Source organism: Danio rerio, chromosome 9, assembly GCF_049306965.1.
Source record: "Danio rerio strain Tuebingen ecotype United States chromosome 9, GRCz12tu, whole genome shotgun sequence".
NCBI classification, from domain to species: domain Eukaryota; kingdom Metazoa; phylum Chordata; class Actinopteri; order Cypriniformes; family Danionidae; genus Danio; species Danio rerio.
The window spans coordinates 35,839,783-35,857,711 of NC_133184.1; the positions used below are offsets into that span (position 1 = coordinate 35,839,783).

Below are 17,929 nucleotides of genomic sequence, written 5' to 3' on the forward strand. Positions count from 1 at the left end.
TAATTAACACTATTGGGCGCTGTATTTTTGCAGTAAGTAGATTATATACTTCGAGTATAGTCTGTGAGAGAGACCCTTCGGTTTGTCTGTAGAGCTGGAGATGGAGGGAAGTTTTAAGACGAGGATTTCCGACGCCGTCGTGACGTCACCAGCGCCTCTTTATTCACCGCCGACCGCAGCAGCCGCAACAAATGAACGTCTCGTAATCAGTTAATACTTTGTAACCGCTTTAAAACTTGGAAAATGCGTCTCTGGGAAGTGTTATCGTTCCGCGAGAGCGTGAGAAAACCGAGCATCTTACAGGAGGAGAGAAAGTTTGGATTAAAGTTAGTAGCCGCTGTCTAACAAAGCCAGTCTGGAGAAAGTTACTCCTGCTGCTGCACCATAGCGGGATCTCGCCTCGACAGGCCCCGAGAACTGGTAAGTTAAGCATGCATTTGTCTTTTCATTAGCATATGCTGTGAATTTCTAATGTTAAGGAGCTATAGGATCACATTTTTGATGCATTGCAAAATATCGTTTTGTTGGAAATCTGAGATTGGAATCTGCGCTGTCGAAGGTGGTCTCTCCGCTACGCTATCAGATCGCATTTCTGTTGGTTGGTTGTTCACACTGGACTGGATCATGGTGAAGGCTTTTATAGCAGAGACATGACAGATGCACATGCATTGGCTTCAAACGCATAGAGATGATTAAACTGTCATTTAAAATTCTAAATCGTTGCATTACAGGAATCCATCATGATTTGCAGACAAGCTCTGTTGGATCATTTGCTTAAGCATGTTTGTATTTTTTCATTCAATCTGTATGTGGATATTTTGTCCTTAAAATCATTTTTTCATTTATTTGTTAGCGTTATTATTATTATTTGTTTTTATATTTTTAAAATGCTTTTTTGCTAATTTAAAATTTAGTTGAGGGTTTCTGAAAAGTCTCAATTCTCCTTTTTACAATGTAAAGCCAATAAAAAGATCCTTAAAAAACTGTTTAAAATTCTTAAGTCATTGCATTTACTGCATAAGTCTTTGCTATTTTTCTTTTAGAAGTTGTCATCTTTAAGTTAAGATCCATTTACTTGTGATTCAAAACTAAGAAATTAAATCTTGTTTCCTGAGAATCCGAACAAAGTTTAGTTGCTTATTTATCTAATGTTCTTAATTCTGAGTTAGGGTTATGGTTATATTATTTACGTTTTATATATATATATATATATATATATATATATATATATATATATATATATATATATATATATATATATATATAAGTTTATTGCAATTGACAATCAAGACAAAAATACTGATAAAAAAACAACACCTTTGTAAAGTGTGATTAGAAGTAGGGCTGGGCCATTTGGCCTAAAATCAAAATCTCGATTAATTTAATATTTTAACTTGATTACAAATAATGAACGATTATTTAATTTATATATTATTATAATATTTTTATTTTACCCTAATATTTTACTGACAAATTTTGTAGAGTAAATATAACTTGATATTAAAATATTTGAAGGCAGCACACACTATCTACTATCTATGCTTATTTATTGAACATCAGCATTGAACAACTAAAATTAAAACATGCATTGCCTAAAACCAACAAAGATCAGATGTGGCTGCAGAAGTATTAATCAGCCTTTAAAAAAAAGACTTAAAAGAGCAGGGTCACGTGACTCCACATGTGGTTGGGAAAGTAATTTAAAAAATCGTCCTGGAAAAATTTTATAGATTATAAGTTCTGAATGTCGATTTCGATTACTTTTTGACTAATCGCCCAGCCCTAATTAGAAGGTAAATTAATTAATTATTATTGCAGATTTTGGTGTATTGGACCAGAGTTTAACAAACCTTAAGCTTTTTTATTTTTACATAATGGAGATTATAATGCAATATTTATAATTTAGTATTTTCAAGCATTAAAATTGTCATGGCAATTTCAAATAAAGAGACTCTTAACGATCAGGAGACAAAGTCTTACAAGGTTTACTTGCAAAAAGATTTTATTCTTTTCAAAGAATAGGTCCGACAGTCATACAGGAACACTGGTTGCTGCAGAGTGCAATACACAGGCTAGCCAGACACCAGGTTTTATCTTCTTTACCCTGCTTCAAGGCCCGCTTCATCTTAGTTGACGCCCAGTTCTCTTTAGAGCATTAGATTTTAGAGCCAGGATTTGCACTTATTGAATACACATGTTTAAAGCAGAACACATTCTGAATGACCCTTCTTGTAATATTTGTTTTTGTTAGGAAGGCATATGCATCTTAATATACAGTATGATGTTTATATTAAGGAAGAGAAGTTTCATATGAATCAATGTTTTAGTAATGCTAAAAAGAAATTCCTCCACAAAGTGCTGCAAACACACCTCATTATATTCTCCCTTAGAAAACTTATTGATACATAATAGAATGCAGTATTTGTCTTTAATTGACTTTAAAAAAAATCTGAAAATTACCATTAAAAGATCTGCATAAATGTTGTTGTTGTTTACTATACACAATTGTGTATATATATTGCTGTTATCGTTAACTATAGCTAAGGTATTTTGCTTTCACACCTTGGGTTTCTTCACAGCACAGCTTAGTTCTTCACAAACAGCGCATTGTAAGGGTGCATAATCCACTTTAAGTTGTAGAAATGCAATCCGCTTGTTTTGAAATGCTTCATGGCCTAAAATGAACCCAGCACCCTAGACCATTTCTTCATGATCAGACTTTTTTTCTTTTTCTCTCCTGTCTTGTAGTTTGTCAACATGCCTCTCAAGTCATTGGCAACCAGAAGCCTCCCATAATGAACGGCTCTAAGAATGGGACGGCGGTGGCCAACTCCACTAATGGCCTGGATGACAACGGGCTCATGGTCCTGGAGTCTGTCTCTATCATCATCATAGCCATACTGGCATGTCTGGGGAATCTGGTCATTGTGGTGACTCTTTATAAAAAGCCCTACTTGCTAACACCCAGCAACAAGTTTGTCTTCAGCCTGACTTCATCCAATTTGCTATTATCAGTTCTAATGCTGCCGTTTGTTGTGGCCAGTTCGGTGCGTCGGGATTGGATGTTTGGGGTGGTGTGGTGCAATTTCACAGCGCTGCTCCATCTACTTGTCAGCTCATCTAGCATGCTTACACTTGGAGCCATTGCCATTGACAGGTCAGTCATTAGGATACATTCTGTCATTTGGAGGATCCTTGTGTGTACAAGGAAAAGTTGCAATTTAATCTCTTTAACATATAAAAACAACACAGTAATATTATTTATTGCAATTGATACGAGGAAACAAGTACTTTGTCAATTTGTTAAATTTTATATTTTAGGTAGTCTAATTTGATTAGTTTTTCATTGCTTTTAGACTGTAGAACATTACTGATGACAAATTACATTGTGAAAGATTACATAATTTACTACAATTTTAACTTCAGTTGTAATCAGTAATGGGCTAGCGTGGACCAACACTAAAGTGAGTGTATGTTTACATGAGATTTTACAGTCTAAAAATAATTTAATAGAAAATTTTGTCAAAATATTAAAAGTTGATCATAATAATGAATAATTTCCCTTAACATAATATATAACTTCCTTTTGTTCTGTAATCTTTTTATACTAACACTAATCTGCCTTTTGGTCACAAACTATCAAATAATGTTCTCGGGTATTATCCCTACCAGGGATGGGCAGTATTTATGAAACCAGTATTTCAAGTATGTATTTCAAATACAAAATAGTATTTTGTAATTTGTATTTTATTGGGTTCATGAAAATAGGTTAATGTTTTGTATCAGTATACTTTAGTATCAACAAACTTTGTATTTCTCTATTTTTAAAATACTGTAAAATACTTTGCAGTCTACATAAAGACATCAAAAAATGCGGCCTTGATTGGTGCTTTCTCAGTTATTTGTCTAGAAAATTGATTAATAATGAAGAAGGGGGTCAATGGTTGGAGTATGGATGGAAACTATGCTACACACATAAAGAAAATAAGAGACAAATGGCATGGGTAAGTTTGGGAGCAAGTCAACAATCATTGAAAATAGTATACTGCAGAATGCTAAGACCAGTCATATATAATGGCTGTTTAGTGTACAATTTTGCATCAGCATCTTTGCTTAAGAAATGAGACGGAATAAAATATTAGTCTAAAAACAGGAATGTGGAGCCTACAGCACATGATCATTTTCAGTCTCAGTGCTCTAGGCGGAAATGCAGAGGAAGAAATAAAAGACATCTAAAGATGCTGTACTGGTGTTCACTAAGGTGGTAAACTAAGACACTTTCAGTTAAAGAAGAACTGAAAAACTCTTGGGAGAATAAGTAAAAAGCACAGATAATAGTAGTTTTGGATGGAATGCTGATGTAGATGCAAAAAAATAAGACTACCAAAATTAAAAAAAGTCCTACAGTGACGATTCCTACAGTACTACATTGGCTGTTTCAAATGCCAGCAGTTGATCTACAGGTGCGCTGTATAGTTAATGAAGAGGAAAGATGTCTGACTAAATATGTCACAGTGGCACAATACTGTTTATGAGACACAAAAAAATAATAATACTCCAGTCTATACAGACTGCTCAAAAACTCCAGACTCCCGTTACACAGAAGCAGGATGTATCAGAAGTTTATTTGATTTTTAACTTGTTCAACTTGATTTTTTTGAGATATCATGTTTTATGTTGTGCATTAAAGAGTACAATTGTAAAAAAAATGATTTATGGAAATAACAGTAAAACTATAGATTTTATTAGTTTTCAGAAAACATGTTTTTACTTTTAAGTATTGAAGATTTAAATTGCAAAAACTATAAATTTATTTAAAAAAATTAAGTGGGCAAAAAATGTAAGTAATTTCTTTATATCTCACCCTTTTAAAATATAAGACTGTTAACTAAGTCAGTTTAATGGTGAAGGGACTGATCGAATATGCCCATTGATGTAACCTTTGCGAAGAAATTTCCCTTGTAAAAGAATTTTGTAGTATTTTCATAATACAGTATTTTATTTTGATACTTGTTGTGGATGCTGTATTTTGTAGTTTATTTTGATAAATGTAAAGTTTAGGTATTTGGTAATTTATTTGAAAATACATTTCAATGTATTTTTGCCCATCCCTGATCCAACCTCCCCCCAAAAAATAAATAAATGAAACAAATTTAACACAGAAATGGAAATATGTCATTTTCAATCACACATGCTAAATCCACAGATTTTAAATGCATTCCTTCACTTGACCTATATTTAAGGGATGAATGAAAATTCTATCACATGCTGTTTTATTACACAGTCTGTAATTCAAGTTAATTTACCAACAATTCTTGTAAAAACATTTTATTTGAATGCCGTTGTCAATAACCACTCTGTAGTCCTTTAACCCTGCAGTCCATCATGCCATTTACGTCCAGTATTGCTTGAACAGTTCCTCTGTCTTCATGAACAAACACACATTGAAAAACATCAAACCTATTGAACTCTATCAAAGCACAAGCATAATCCCTCTAGTTTCTGCCTTAAGTCTTATATAGAAAGCCTCATTGTTGTATTATTGACCAGTCATGTGCGTCTCACAAGGGATTGATTGAAATGTATCTCTTTTATATCAAGGTACTATGCAGTATTATACCCCATGATCTACCCCATGAAAATCACCGGAAATCGAGCTGTGCTTGCAATCGTTTACATCTGGCTCCATTCCCTAGTTGGCTGCCTGCCGCCTCTTTTCGGATGGTCATCGTTTGAGTTTGACCGCTTCAAATGGACCTGCACGGTGTCCTGGCACAAGGAGATCAGCTATACTGCCTTTTGGGTTACATGGTGTTGCCTTTTGCCGCTGGTGGCCATGTTGGTCTGCTACGGAGTAATTTTCCGCGTAGCTCGCATCAAAGCTCGTAAGGTTTATTGCGGCAGTGTTGTGGTGTCTCAAGAAGAGTCCAGCTCTCAAAATAATGGCCGCAAAAACTCCAACACCTCAACATCTTCTAGTGGCAGCCGCAAAAGCCTGATTTACTCTGGGAGCCAATGCAAGGCCTTCATCACCATTTTAGTGGTTCTGGGGACATTTCTGACCACTTGGGGTCCTTATGTGGTTGTTATCAGCACCGAAGCACTATTAGGGAAAAATAGTGTTTCTCCACAAGTTGAGACGCTGGTTTCTTGGCTGTCTTTTACCAGTGCTGTGTGTCATCCACTTATTTATGGGCTGTGGAACAAGACTGTACGCAAGGAGCTGTTGGGGATGTGTTTTGACGATCGGTACTACAGAGAGTCATTTGTTATACGGCACCGGACCTCTCGTCTGTTTAGCATCTCAAACCGGATAACAGGTGAGTCTTCTGATGCTGCATGTTTTGAAGCTGAGGTGTAGCTTGGATGAGATGTCTAATGCTTATTGTTTAACAGATTTAGGGATGTCTCCTCATCTGACGGCCATGTTGGTTGGTGGAGGTCAGCTTTTGGGCCGTGGAAGCAGCACTGGAGACACTGGCTTCAGCTACACACAAGACTCAGGTAGACCGTCTGCTGTTTAACAAAGTTGAAGTTAGAATTTTTAGCCCCCCTTTTATTTTTTTTTTTTTTAAAACCTTTTTCAAATGATGTTTAACAAAGCAAGGAAATTTTCACAGTATGTCTGATAATATTTTTTCTTCAAGAGAAAGTCTTATTTGTTTTTGACGGTCTACAGAACAAACCATTGTTATACAATAACTTGCCTAATTAACCTAACCTGCCTAATTAACCTAATTAAGCCTTTAAATGTCCTTTTAAGCTGTATAGAAGTGTTTTGAAAAATATCTAGTCAAATCTAATATACTGTCATCCTGGCAAAGATAAAATAAATCAGCTATTAAAGATGAGTTATTAAAACTATTATGTTTAGAAATGGGTTGAAAAAAATCTACTCTCCGTTAAACAGAAATTGGGGAAAAGAATAAACAGGGGGCTAATACTTCAACTGTATGTGGGACCTCAAAAAAAAAAAAAACATGCTTTAGCACATCAAATATATGTATTTATTTAAATTACATTAAATTTATTAATAAACATATTTAAGTTTTCAGTGTTTTGTTGGATATTTAATGTATTCTGACCTACAGTGTAACCTCTGTCTAGCTGTTTCAGAGGAAGTTAGTGTAGTTCAAACTGCAGCTAATTTGACTTTACTTTTCGGCTTTTTATAGAAACAAACACCTATTTTACAAGAAAAATATCTTGTGAACACTTACAATGTGTATCGGTATTCTAGATCTGCTGGTTTCAGATTTTATTTCTCACATAGACTGACTGGTGCGATTATGCATTCACAATGGTATGCACCATTATGGGCTGGACAAATGCATATTTGTATTATCTATTGTTTTAATTATTAATATTATTATTTATGATACAAATCAGAGCAAACTATTTCTCACTATTTAGAGGGCTGACCACCCATACATGTTGTTTTGAGATGCTTCAGGGGTGGATCAGATAATAATTCAGAGGGTTTAATAATTCTGATTGCAATTGTAGATAACACAAGTCAAAGAGAATATACTTATTTAACTTTTGTTTTGTGCTGTTCATACAACGGCAAAAAATAAGTAAAAATCATCAATGCATGATTGATCACTGCATAAGAATTCTTGCATATCGTCTCTTCAGTTATTTATTTATATTTTATTATTGATGCACCAATTTTTTTATTGGTTTTTAATATTTTTTTATACTGATAACCAATAATTATTTACATTTGGAGGCCAATAGCTGATATAAAAGCAGATAACTACAAATCAAATTTAAGCAGTGCTAAGTTATTTATTTATTTAATTTATTGGGCTGATAATGATAACAATAAAAATAAGCATTTATAGGTTGCATTTATCGGTTTATGGCTGCTAAAATATCTGACTTGACTATTGCTATATTTTTTTTTTATTAATTAAATTTTAAATGTATTTTTTTCTGTTATTTTGGGGGCCTTAACAATAGCTGTTGCATTAAAATCCAATCCTAAGGAAAAAAGAAGCTATACAAACGTTGTGCCCAATATCTACTTTGTCATGAAAGACATTTAAATGGCTTTGAGTGAAATTAGGAGAGATGAGGTTGGATAAATTGACTTTTTTTAAGTCTGCATTTACTAAAATGATAAATGATTACTAAAGAAGCTCTGTGGTGATGAATATATATTATTTTGTAGTGATTACATGTATAGCAGCCAATATTATAGATAGTTTTATACTGAAAGTGAATTTTATACTGCCATCATTAAACATGATAAAATTAATGTTTAACAATATTAACAGGGCATCACAAGCAAACAAAATTGTTCATATGCTTGCGGCATTTGCTAACTTAATACGTTTGACTTTTCTTACATATTTATTCAATTAGACAAAATGGAATCAAATATTTATATCATGGTTTCTCTGTATAAGTCATGATTTTAATTTCACTGCGTCCTTTCCTCTCTTGAGCACCAGAAAAGCAAGATGAATCAACCCCCACAGCTCTTTAGCAGTCAGCATTGGTGGTTTATTGGCTTGCAGGCTGTTGTTATCAGGGTTTGCCATTTGAGGAAACACAGAGCCTATGAGTATGGCATAACAGGCAGACGGCAGAGCTCAGCGCTTCTCCCACAGTGTCCAGACTGGTGTGGGTGGGTGCTGGTGAGCGGTGTTAAAAGAGATATTTGATTGAAAGATGCCTGCTGTGATTTACCCTGTAGCAACAGACGTCATGCTGTTGGAGAGCTACACCTCAGAGGCGTCCCACTCAGCCCACTGCACCGCCAATAAGAGGAGGAGCTCGGTCACATTCGAGGACCAAGTGGATCACATACCACAAGGTATATCTGATGTGCTCTCGTTTTTCTTCTGATGAATGCAAAAAATGTCTTTGTTAGTTGTGACTCATGTGAAAACAAGCACACAGATTTGTGTGGTAGTTTACAGTTATTTTTGGATAGTACTGTGCTGTTTGATTTTGACTTACTGTTAAGAGTTTGCTTATGCATTTATTTGATTAAAATTTAGTAATATAGTGAAATAATAGAACCATTTAAAATGTTGGTTTTCCTATTTTAGATCTAAAGCACACCATTTATTTGTTATTACAATATTTTAAAGCTTCAGTTAAAATTGAGTCTAAAGGCTTGGAAAATGTTTGTTCCCGCTATTTTTGGAAGAGATTTAAACCAGGGGTGCCTAAATCTTTTCTTATGAAAGGCCAAAAATCAAACTAGATTGAGGCTAGTGAGCCGAAGGTAAATATAGCTGCCAAAAGTACTTCCTAATTTATTTAATAATGTTTAAAAATAACAGGAAAACATTGCTTTGTGTTAATTATAACATTTTGTAATGAACTTATTACAGTAAAACGATCTCATTAATAACAGAATGGGGTTATGCTAGTCAAGCTGCACCTGATTTTGCCTTGATTTGCTCGCAGATGTCTTCTGCATTGTTCTATATCTGTCGAGTGACAGTATTTACATTTTTACAAAGTATTTATTAACGTATTTACAATTAACGTTTAAATTTCGGTTGGCTTTTTTATAGCTCAGCAATAAAACAACAAAACTAAAAAGATTATTTAAACTAGAAATGACAATCTCTAATAAACAAGAAATGACAATCTCTAATAAACTCATTCACCCCTATCCTGCCTACTCCTTTGTCAGATGGGATGGTGGGCTAAATCAAAGGCTACAGCGGGACAACTTTGTCTAAAAGTTGTCTAATTTTGTCTAAAAGCATCTCTAATTTAAACAAACAATGTCCTAGATCAGGGGTGTCCAAACTCAGTCCTAGAGGGCCGGTGTCCTGCATAGTTTAGCTCCAACTTGCTTCAACTCACCTGCTAGGAAGATTCTAGTATATCTAGTAAGAGCTTGATTAGCTGCTTCAGGTGAATTTGATTGGGGTTGGAGCTAAACTCTTCAGGACACCGGCCCTCCAGGACAGAGTTTAGACACCCCTGTCCTAAATGTTTGAAAAAAATTCACAATGGTGCAGGTATAAATGCTATTCTCACAAACTGACGGAAAACGCTCATTGTATTATATTGTCATCTTGAATCTTTGTATGTACATTTTTATGAAGTGTTTTTTAACTATTTAAAACACTGCATTGTTCGCCAGTATTGTTGGTGTGTCTTACATCTGGTCAGAGATTACGTACGGTGTTATTACATTAACTTAATTTCAGCTTGATTTTGGTGAAAAGTTATAGCGAAAATCAGAGACGGGTTTCATCCATTACTTGTATCATCAGGGTATATACGGTGAAATTCATTACCTTTTTTTTTTAACTCTTTCAATACATCAAGCCCTTATTGCCACTTTAGGTTTCAAACAGAAACATTGCCAATATTTTAACTTGCAATATATTTATTAAGTACTGATTTTAAGAAACTAATCCTAAACTAAAACATTGTGGCATCTATAACAGTCAGAATAAGAGTGTTTTCTTGTTTACTGCAGTAAACAAAGCAGTGTGATCAAATCTAGCAGGATTATATCGATTTATACTACCCAGCACTTAAATTCAGGCAAACTTTAGCATACTGATACAACATTTAATACCTTGTAAAATACTTTCTAAGGGCCTTTGACTTACTTGAATTGACTTACCAACTTTTAATACTTTTTAAGACCCCTTACACTCTGTTCAAGCTTTCATCTGCTTACAGGTGTAAAAATCTCTAACTAAACAAAAAAATGTAAAAAAAAAAAAAATGTATGTATGATTTCATTTATACAAAACATACATACGATTTCAAAAAGTTGGCATGCTCCCAAAGCCCACCTCTAAACCCAATCATTATTGGGGGATAAAAAAATACATACTAAAAAATAAAATTGAGATCGTACAAATTCAAACGAATTAGCCAGTAAATGAAAAAGTTACGAATTTCCTTGAGATTGCATTGAAAGAATTGTTGTGATACAGTGGTCCCCCGTTATTCGCAGGAGTTATGTTCTAAAAGAGATCCCCAAAAGGCGAAATCCGCGAAGTAGTCAACTTTATATTTTACAATTATTATTATTATTATAGATGTTTCAAGGCTGTAAAACCTCTCACTTCACACTTTATACTTTTCTCAGACCGGCATGAACATTAACTTTTCTCTCTTGTTTAAACACCCTCAAAGTTCAAACTTTCATAGAAAAGTAAGTCCAGTACTATAGAATGAAAGCAAAGATCAAAACCTGTTGTCAGGCACAAACATTTATCGCTGTTAGCAAAAGGTTCATAAAGCTTTTTAGCTTCTGTTTGGATAATATTGGCTTCCAGCGTAATGTTCTTTTTCCTGCAGTCACTGATCCACAAAGCTAAAACAGACTCCATCCTTACAGGGATCAACTTGCACACTGGATGCACTGTGCACATGACAGTTGGAAGTAACACACAGCAGACACGCACATTCACATGTTATTCATTTATTCATTTTCTATTCGGCTTAGTCCCTTTATCGCCACAACCGCCAAGTTATCCAGCATATGTTTTACACAGCGGATGCCCTTCCAGCTGCAACCCATCCCTGGGAAACATCTATACACAACGGAACAATTTCGCTTAACCAATTCACCTATAGCACATGTCTTTGGACTGTGGGGGAAACCAGAGCACCCGGAGAAAAGAAAAAAAAAAAGCAAACTTCACACAAAAATGCCAACTGACCTAGCTGAGGCTCAAATCAGCGACCTTCTTACTGTGAGGTGACAGCACTACCCACTGTGCCACCCATTCGCATGTTATTTAAAATAAAATTATTCAGATGGAGCTCTGGGGCTCGGCAGAAATATGAACAGTGTCCTGAGTCGTAGCTGGGCAACTGCAGCTGTAAATCTGTGTTTACAATTCTAAAAGGCATGGCGTGACGCATCCGGTGTGCAACTCCCTTTATGCTGTTCACACCAGACGCGGAACACGCGGATAAATCGCTCATAAATAGCCGAGTGAACATTTGAGTTTACTCGCTTCATTCGTGCGTCAAACCCCACTTCATCCACATGTCAAATTCACTTCAGAACAGACGCGGATTCGCGTGATGGGCAGGGCTTCTGTCTGCCCGAAGACTCTAGCTTCATAGCTAAATGGCTAATATGGATTTTATGAAGAAAATAACAGTGTTTATGTGTTTTATGAAGACTGAAAAACAGCGTTGATACATTTAGGGTCGTGTCTGAGTCCACTACATCCTTTCAGAGGTGCATCCAGCTCTGTGAGCTCATAAACTCCTCCAGAAATTTAACCTGGATGACGGAGGCTTTCAGCGGTGCTTCTGACAGAGCCAAGCCGAGTTTGATGAACTGTTGTCTGTGAAAGCTGGAGGATTTCCCTCGGAACACCGACAACAGGTTCTACGTCACAATCACGCCCCCACAAGAGCAAGCTTCTGATTGGTTAGCGCGAATGTACGCAAAAGTTCAGATTTTCGAACTCTAGATTCGCGCGAAATGCTCGTTAAGCGAGTCAAATGCGCAAAACGCTCAATTCGCCCCACGCCATTCGCGCCATTCGCGCGTATCGCGACACAGGATGTCTATTCACGCGTTTGCATTTACTTAACATGTAAATCACTCGCGCTTGATGCGCATTCCGTGTCTGGTGTGAACGCAGCATTATGATGGTCTTACTGCGGACAGCAACAACCCTTTTTACATCCTTCTCGGAAAACACTGTTAGCGATAAAAAAAAAAAAATGAAGTTAATTTGACAAGTTGAACACATTCTGTATTGTACAGGAGACACAGATGAGATTGATTGACAAGTCTACAGAAAATTAAGATGCAGAACACAATGCGATGTTAAAAAAATAAAATAAAAATCTGTGAAGCCGCAAAAGGTGAACCGAGTAATAGCGAGGGACCACTGTATACAAGATGAAGTGCTGAGCCAATGTGTTAAACCAATGAACCACTCCTAACCCTTTTCATTGGGGAAATATTTGTAAAACCTACCGATGCATGGGGACCAATAGCGTCAATTATGAGAAGTCAAAATATAAAGATGCAATTTTTCTAATATCAACAAAATAAAGAACATTGACTGAGAATTTGCCTACAATTTCCAATCATTGTCTTCCGTTTTGTGTTCTCCAGGTGACCCTTCAGTAGTCCAAGTGACGGCAGACATCCACAAATCTTTGGACAGTTTTGCATCCTCTCTGGCCAAGGCTATAGAGAACGACGCCAAGCTTCAGCTCTTAGGAGAATGGACACAAATTCCCACAAGTCTGTTCACAGTTCGAAACACACAGCGAGTGCCTCGGTATCTGGACGGACAGAGACTCAGGATGGAAAGCATCGATGAAGGAATAGTCAAAGATGATGATGATGATGAAGAAGAAATGGAGCGCGAGGAAAAAATGTAGTTCTTTCGACTGTGAACTTCTTCAAGGATCAGATTGTTATTTAATCTGCAGCTTTTGAAGGTACAGAATGTTATACAAACACATTGGCACATGTTTACAGATAAGACTGGCATACTATGTAATAAACTTGACTGTTTTAGCAAGCAACTGCTGCTGCTACATGCTTTCGTGAGACCAAAGCGCGACCATGATTGCTGTACCGCCAATGTTTCAGGTACTAGAAGCCCTACTGCATCTCACCAGAATATGTTTTTGTAACATAAAAGATACTGTAAAGTTATGTACAGCCGTCATATATGGTCAGGTGTTTGCGTTTAAATGTTTACTTCTTTTTTTTAATACAAGGAAATTGTAATCACTCTTTTATATGTACTGTTTGTAATTATGTTTGCTCCTCTCCAATTTTTCATGTTCAGGTTTGATAATATAATAAAATAACTGAAGTGCTGCAAGATTTGGAGAAAAGGTACCAAATATTTTGGAAGTTATCTAGATGTGGACAAGAAAACTTCTTAAAATTTCAAAATATTTTTTTCTGGCATTGAGCTGGCGTTCAGTAGGGGGAAAATCAGGCTAACAGAGATATTCTGGACATATTAGAAGGCAGAATACCCCATAAAATACAGTTTTTATAGTTCTGTGGAAAATTTGGATAAAGATATCCATCAGGCCCAAAGAGATTTAGTTTTTTTGCTGAAATTGTGAATCTTGGTGACAGTGGCGGATTTAGGCATGGGCAAAATGGCCGATCGCCCAGGGTAGCATCTTGCTGGAGGCGACATGGGGAAAAAAACATGCCCGAGTAAAAATCATATGCACCCCAGTAAGCTTTGAAATGTACAGTTTACTTTATGCAAATGTATTAAGTTAGAGTGGTAATCCAAGAATAAAGACTTAAGTGGCCATTCACATTTGGCGTTTTTTGCATGCGCAAGTTTGTTATTCTCTATGTGCAACGCGGGTAAAAGCAAACCGACAGACGCAGACAGAAAAACCATTCCTGGGTGCCTCACGCGCTCCTTCTGCTCTTGTTTTAATGCACGCCAATAAAATGTGCGCTGCTTATGCGCTGTGAAACGGAAGTAACGTTAAGGGCCTTTTCTGTTACTTTTATGACATATGTCGACACTAGCTTAATAAAGGGACTAAGCCGAAAATAAAATAAAAGAATGAATAATACAAATAATTTTATTTATAAAAAAAAATAGAGATCTTTTAAAAATCCTAATTCTGGTTTTGTCCAAATTTCACCCAAAGTTGGGTTAAAACAAATTGTTTTTAGAATGTACATGTTTAATCGTCCTTTTTCTAAAACTAGATGGTTTTGGGGAGGGGGCAGGGGGTATATGGGGTGATTTGCCCAGGGTGCCATTTAAGCTAGAACCACCACTGCTTGGTGATTCATTAAATGATCCACATTCTGCAGTATATAATCAAGACTCACAGGTATTAATTTTCTTTGCCTGTATGTATTTTTCTTTTTGACTCTCAAAGTGCCAGTAGTCATTGACTTGCATTTTACTTTAACACCAAAGACCACTGTTTCAGCTAAAAAAAATCTCAAATTCTTGAATTTTTGGGTAAACTGTCTCTTTGTAATATCACTGATAACTGCACTTGAAGATTTTATCAGTGACTTTTTTTCACATCAATGTTTTTTTCCTACCTTCTGTTCACTTCAGTTAAAATATTCTAAAAAGGTGTTCAGTAATGAATACCAATCTTGATAGGCTGCTTTGCCAATGACTGTATTGTTTGTCTGCAATCCACAGCACATACAGCAGTGGTCTCAAACTCAAGTCCTGGAAGCTCTGCAAAGTTTAGCTTCAACCACCTCCAACTCACACCACATCAAGTTTGAGGCCTATGACATACAGCAACGGGAAAGAGACCACTTGACAATTCTCAATTTCTCCTGTTTTCCACGTGGTAGTCATGTGTTTGAATAAAACATCGTTTATCTAGTGAACCAATAAATTATTGCAAATTTTAAAATAATATTCTCACAGATATTTATATATAAAATGGTCAAAATAACAAAATGTCACCTTGTGTTACACAAGTGTACATTCATATTTAGACAACACAATACCAGTTTTTTTTTTTTTGTTTTTTTTTTTGAAAAAAGTTAAGTCTAGATTTGATGAACAAACCTCTGATTTTACCATCGCAACAAATGAAAACATTTATTATTCTGACCAATGTTGATATGGTGTAAAACGGCTGTAAATGACAATATCTTTTACTTTAAGGTGCAGTAAGTTTGACACCCAGTGGTTTAACTAGGTATTGCACTCTTGGATCAAAACAGATGCAAGCGCAGGTTGCCAGATTGACAACACAAACAGCGAGACTGATTTAGATCCTGTTCTAAATAAAATAAAAGTTTTTTGTTCTAACCAGCATGTCAAATTAATATATTAGAAATGACTTCTATTTCTCACAGGTGGACAACAGGATAAACTGATAACCTCAAGTACACCTCATGGGCTTTATTCAGTGTTAAATTTTAATAATGTGAGTTTGAATGCCATTTTACATGACATTTATTGCCATATAATGAAAGCAGCAGCAGATAATTTACCTTAGATCTTGAAAATAAAACAAACCATTTCAAATTGAACTTTAGAATTGTGACTCAGTGCAAGCCAACACATATCAGTGATTCAGCATGTACATTTAATAATGTTAAAGAGGTTTAATAAGCATTAATTAGATTATAAACATAGCCATTTCGTGAGTGAGTGCACATTCTGTCCTTCTGAATAGCTGTTTTCAAATTTCTGTGGTGTTTCGTGTGGTAAAAACAGCCAAATTGCTCATCACTGCAAACCTCGTCAGGTAGCGTGTTGTTAGAACACACGGTTCCAATGTAGCCTGCTCACCTAATGTTTAGGCTCGTAACACTTATTTGCTAATTAATAACCAACTCATGTGGAACTCTGAATCTGCGTCTTATTTTGGAGTCTGCTATGGATGCATGCGTTGAGATTCTTCCTGATTCAATGAATGAAATATGTGGTTTTCCATAAAGGCATACCCCAGGGTGCTGAAATATAATTGGGTAAGCTAGCATTGGGTGGGTTAGAAAAACCATAAACAAGAAAGATATTCGGGCACGGAAAACACATTTTCAAAGCAGAATATCTGACTTCAGCATTGTTTTTCAGATAAACAAGAACGTTAATTTGCCAAGTTTCTTATATCTGCAAACATATTATGGTATTTTTATGCTTTAGAGAAGTCAAAAACTTACACGCAGCACCTTTAAAATTTAGCAATCTTATTATTTGACACTCAAACTCATACCCAATAAATCGAGAGAAACTGAAAAATGTCCAAATGGTCTCAGTTTTCCCCCATAGAAGTATATCATATTTTGTTATCTGTGTTATTAAACTCTGTATTGGTACCCAACAAGCTTTCAGTCGAGTTTTGCTTTAAATCACAACACATTTAATGTTTAAACCATCCTCTCACACACACAATTTGAAATGGAACTGGAACTTAATCTGAAGAAAACAAAACCAAAAAAAAAAAACAGTGGACAAAACATTTAAAAAGATGGCTTACATTCCTTAACAGCGTTGAATGAGGTTAGCACAGAATTAGATGAGGAGATATTTCATTTTAACTTCTCCCAGCGATCAGCAGTCACTTAGCAGAACATTCACACCAACAGCTGCCACAACAAAGGCCATCTGTGCTGTGAGGAGAAGGAGAGAGAGAGAGAAACACGACCTGCCAACTAATGCTACAACCATTTGGCTAGACAGCAGTGGGTTTATGTATAGACCGAGTCCAAAAACTATTCTTAATTTAATAAACCTTTATAAACATTCTGCAGTGTAACAACGTATAATGACGGTTTTGGATAATTAAATATTGCAAGTACCTGTAATTGGAGTTAGACAGAAGATGCCTGCGCGACGCGAGATTTAGTGATGACAAACAAACAAAAGAGAGAGCCATTTTTATACACAACATTGTTAGAGACTAAGAGCACGTTTTCGGCAAACTCATGTTTGACATGCATAATTCATGGTATACAAACATCAGAGTTCGTCATTTGAGGCTACGAGAAGATTTCACACATAACACCGTTCAAAAAAGCTCAACCATTTGATTTAACAAATTAATATTGCACTTAAATACTCTCTTCAAGCACCAGCCGTCTAAGTCTCATATTGACTTCTTGCACATCGCTTTTTTTATTATTTTTGCATGAACTCCCCAAACGCGGTTTACTCTCACATGGAGTAATTAGTAAGAAAAGTCTCGTTTAAAAAAGAACAATGCCAAAAAACTGAACCTATAGGGAAATACTCTATTTTGTAACTTGTGTACAAATCTCAAATGCTCAAGTGCATTGTAGCAAAAAAAGAACCGGTGACTTTTTAGCAGGAGCTACTGCTCGTCCTCGTTCTCTTGTCCTGAGCCTTCTGAACGATCGCCCTCCACGCGGTCTGAGGAGAGGAGAAAGAGCGCTCATTTACACACCTGTTCAGAGTCATAAATGCTAAATGCTACTATTAGTATCTGCTGACAGTAAACAAGACTGGTTAGTGTCTGG

The 17,929-nt window shown here is 35.8% G+C and overlaps 2 protein-coding genes across 19 annotated transcripts in view; one reads left to right on the top strand and one right to left on the bottom strand.

The window, feature by feature from the left end:
- The first annotated feature begins 144 nt into the window (after nucleotides 1-144).
- gpr161b (G protein-coupled receptor 161b) lies at nucleotides 145-16,691 on the top strand. Of its 3 annotated transcripts, XR_012384890.1 has the most exons (8): nucleotides 154-420; nucleotides 2,749-3,157; nucleotides 5,602-6,320; nucleotides 6,397-6,504; nucleotides 8,705-8,824; nucleotides 13,085-13,416; nucleotides 13,497-13,570; nucleotides 15,129-16,691. XR_012384890.1 is itself a non-coding variant. In NM_001007199.3 (6 exons), the coding sequence occupies exons 2-6, from the start codon at nucleotides 2,796-2,798 to the stop codon at nucleotides 13,354-13,356; spliced, it is 1,581 nt and encodes a 526-aa protein (NP_001007200.3). In that variant the 5' UTR covers nucleotides 145-420; nucleotides 2,749-2,795; the 3' UTR covers nucleotides 13,357-13,804. The 3 variants fall into 3 exon arrangements, 1 of the variants encoding a protein (NP_001007200.3); XR_012384889.1 differs by lacking the exon at nucleotides 15,129-16,691 and having other exon boundaries at nucleotides 13,497-13,808; NM_001007199.3 differs by lacking the exon at nucleotides 15,129-16,691 and having other exon boundaries at nucleotides 145-420; nucleotides 13,085-13,804.
- Nucleotides 16,692-16,789: 98 nt separating this feature from the next.
- The window catches only part of dcaf6 (ddb1 and cul4 associated factor 6), a 53,959-nt gene continuing 52,819 nt past the window's right edge, over nucleotides 16,790-17,929 (bottom strand). For 15 of the 16 annotated variants that reach the window (XM_068223436.1, XM_068223435.1, XM_009304842.4 and 12 more), the window contains one exon: nucleotides 16,790-17,822. In XM_068223436.1, coding sequence (XP_068079537.1) covers nucleotides 17,764-17,822 — 59 coding nt within the window. In that variant the 3' untranslated portion in view covers nucleotides 16,790-17,763. The remainder of the gene's footprint in view (nucleotides 17,823-17,929) is intronic. The other variant, NM_001145090.1, reaches the window with a different exon arrangement.

Coding starts and splice junctions, on each gene's coding strand:
- gpr161b (NM_001007199.3), top strand. CDS start 2,796: ATGAACGGCTCTAAGAATGGGACGGCGGTGGCCAACTCCACTAATGGC. Junction 6,505..8,704: donor CAGCTACACACAAGACTCAG/GTAGACCGTCTG, acceptor TTTACCCTGTAG/CAACAGACGTCATGCTGTTG. Junction 8,825..13,084: donor AGTGGATCACATACCACAAG/GTATATCTGATG, acceptor TGTGTTCTCCAG/GTGACCCTTCAGTAGTCCAA.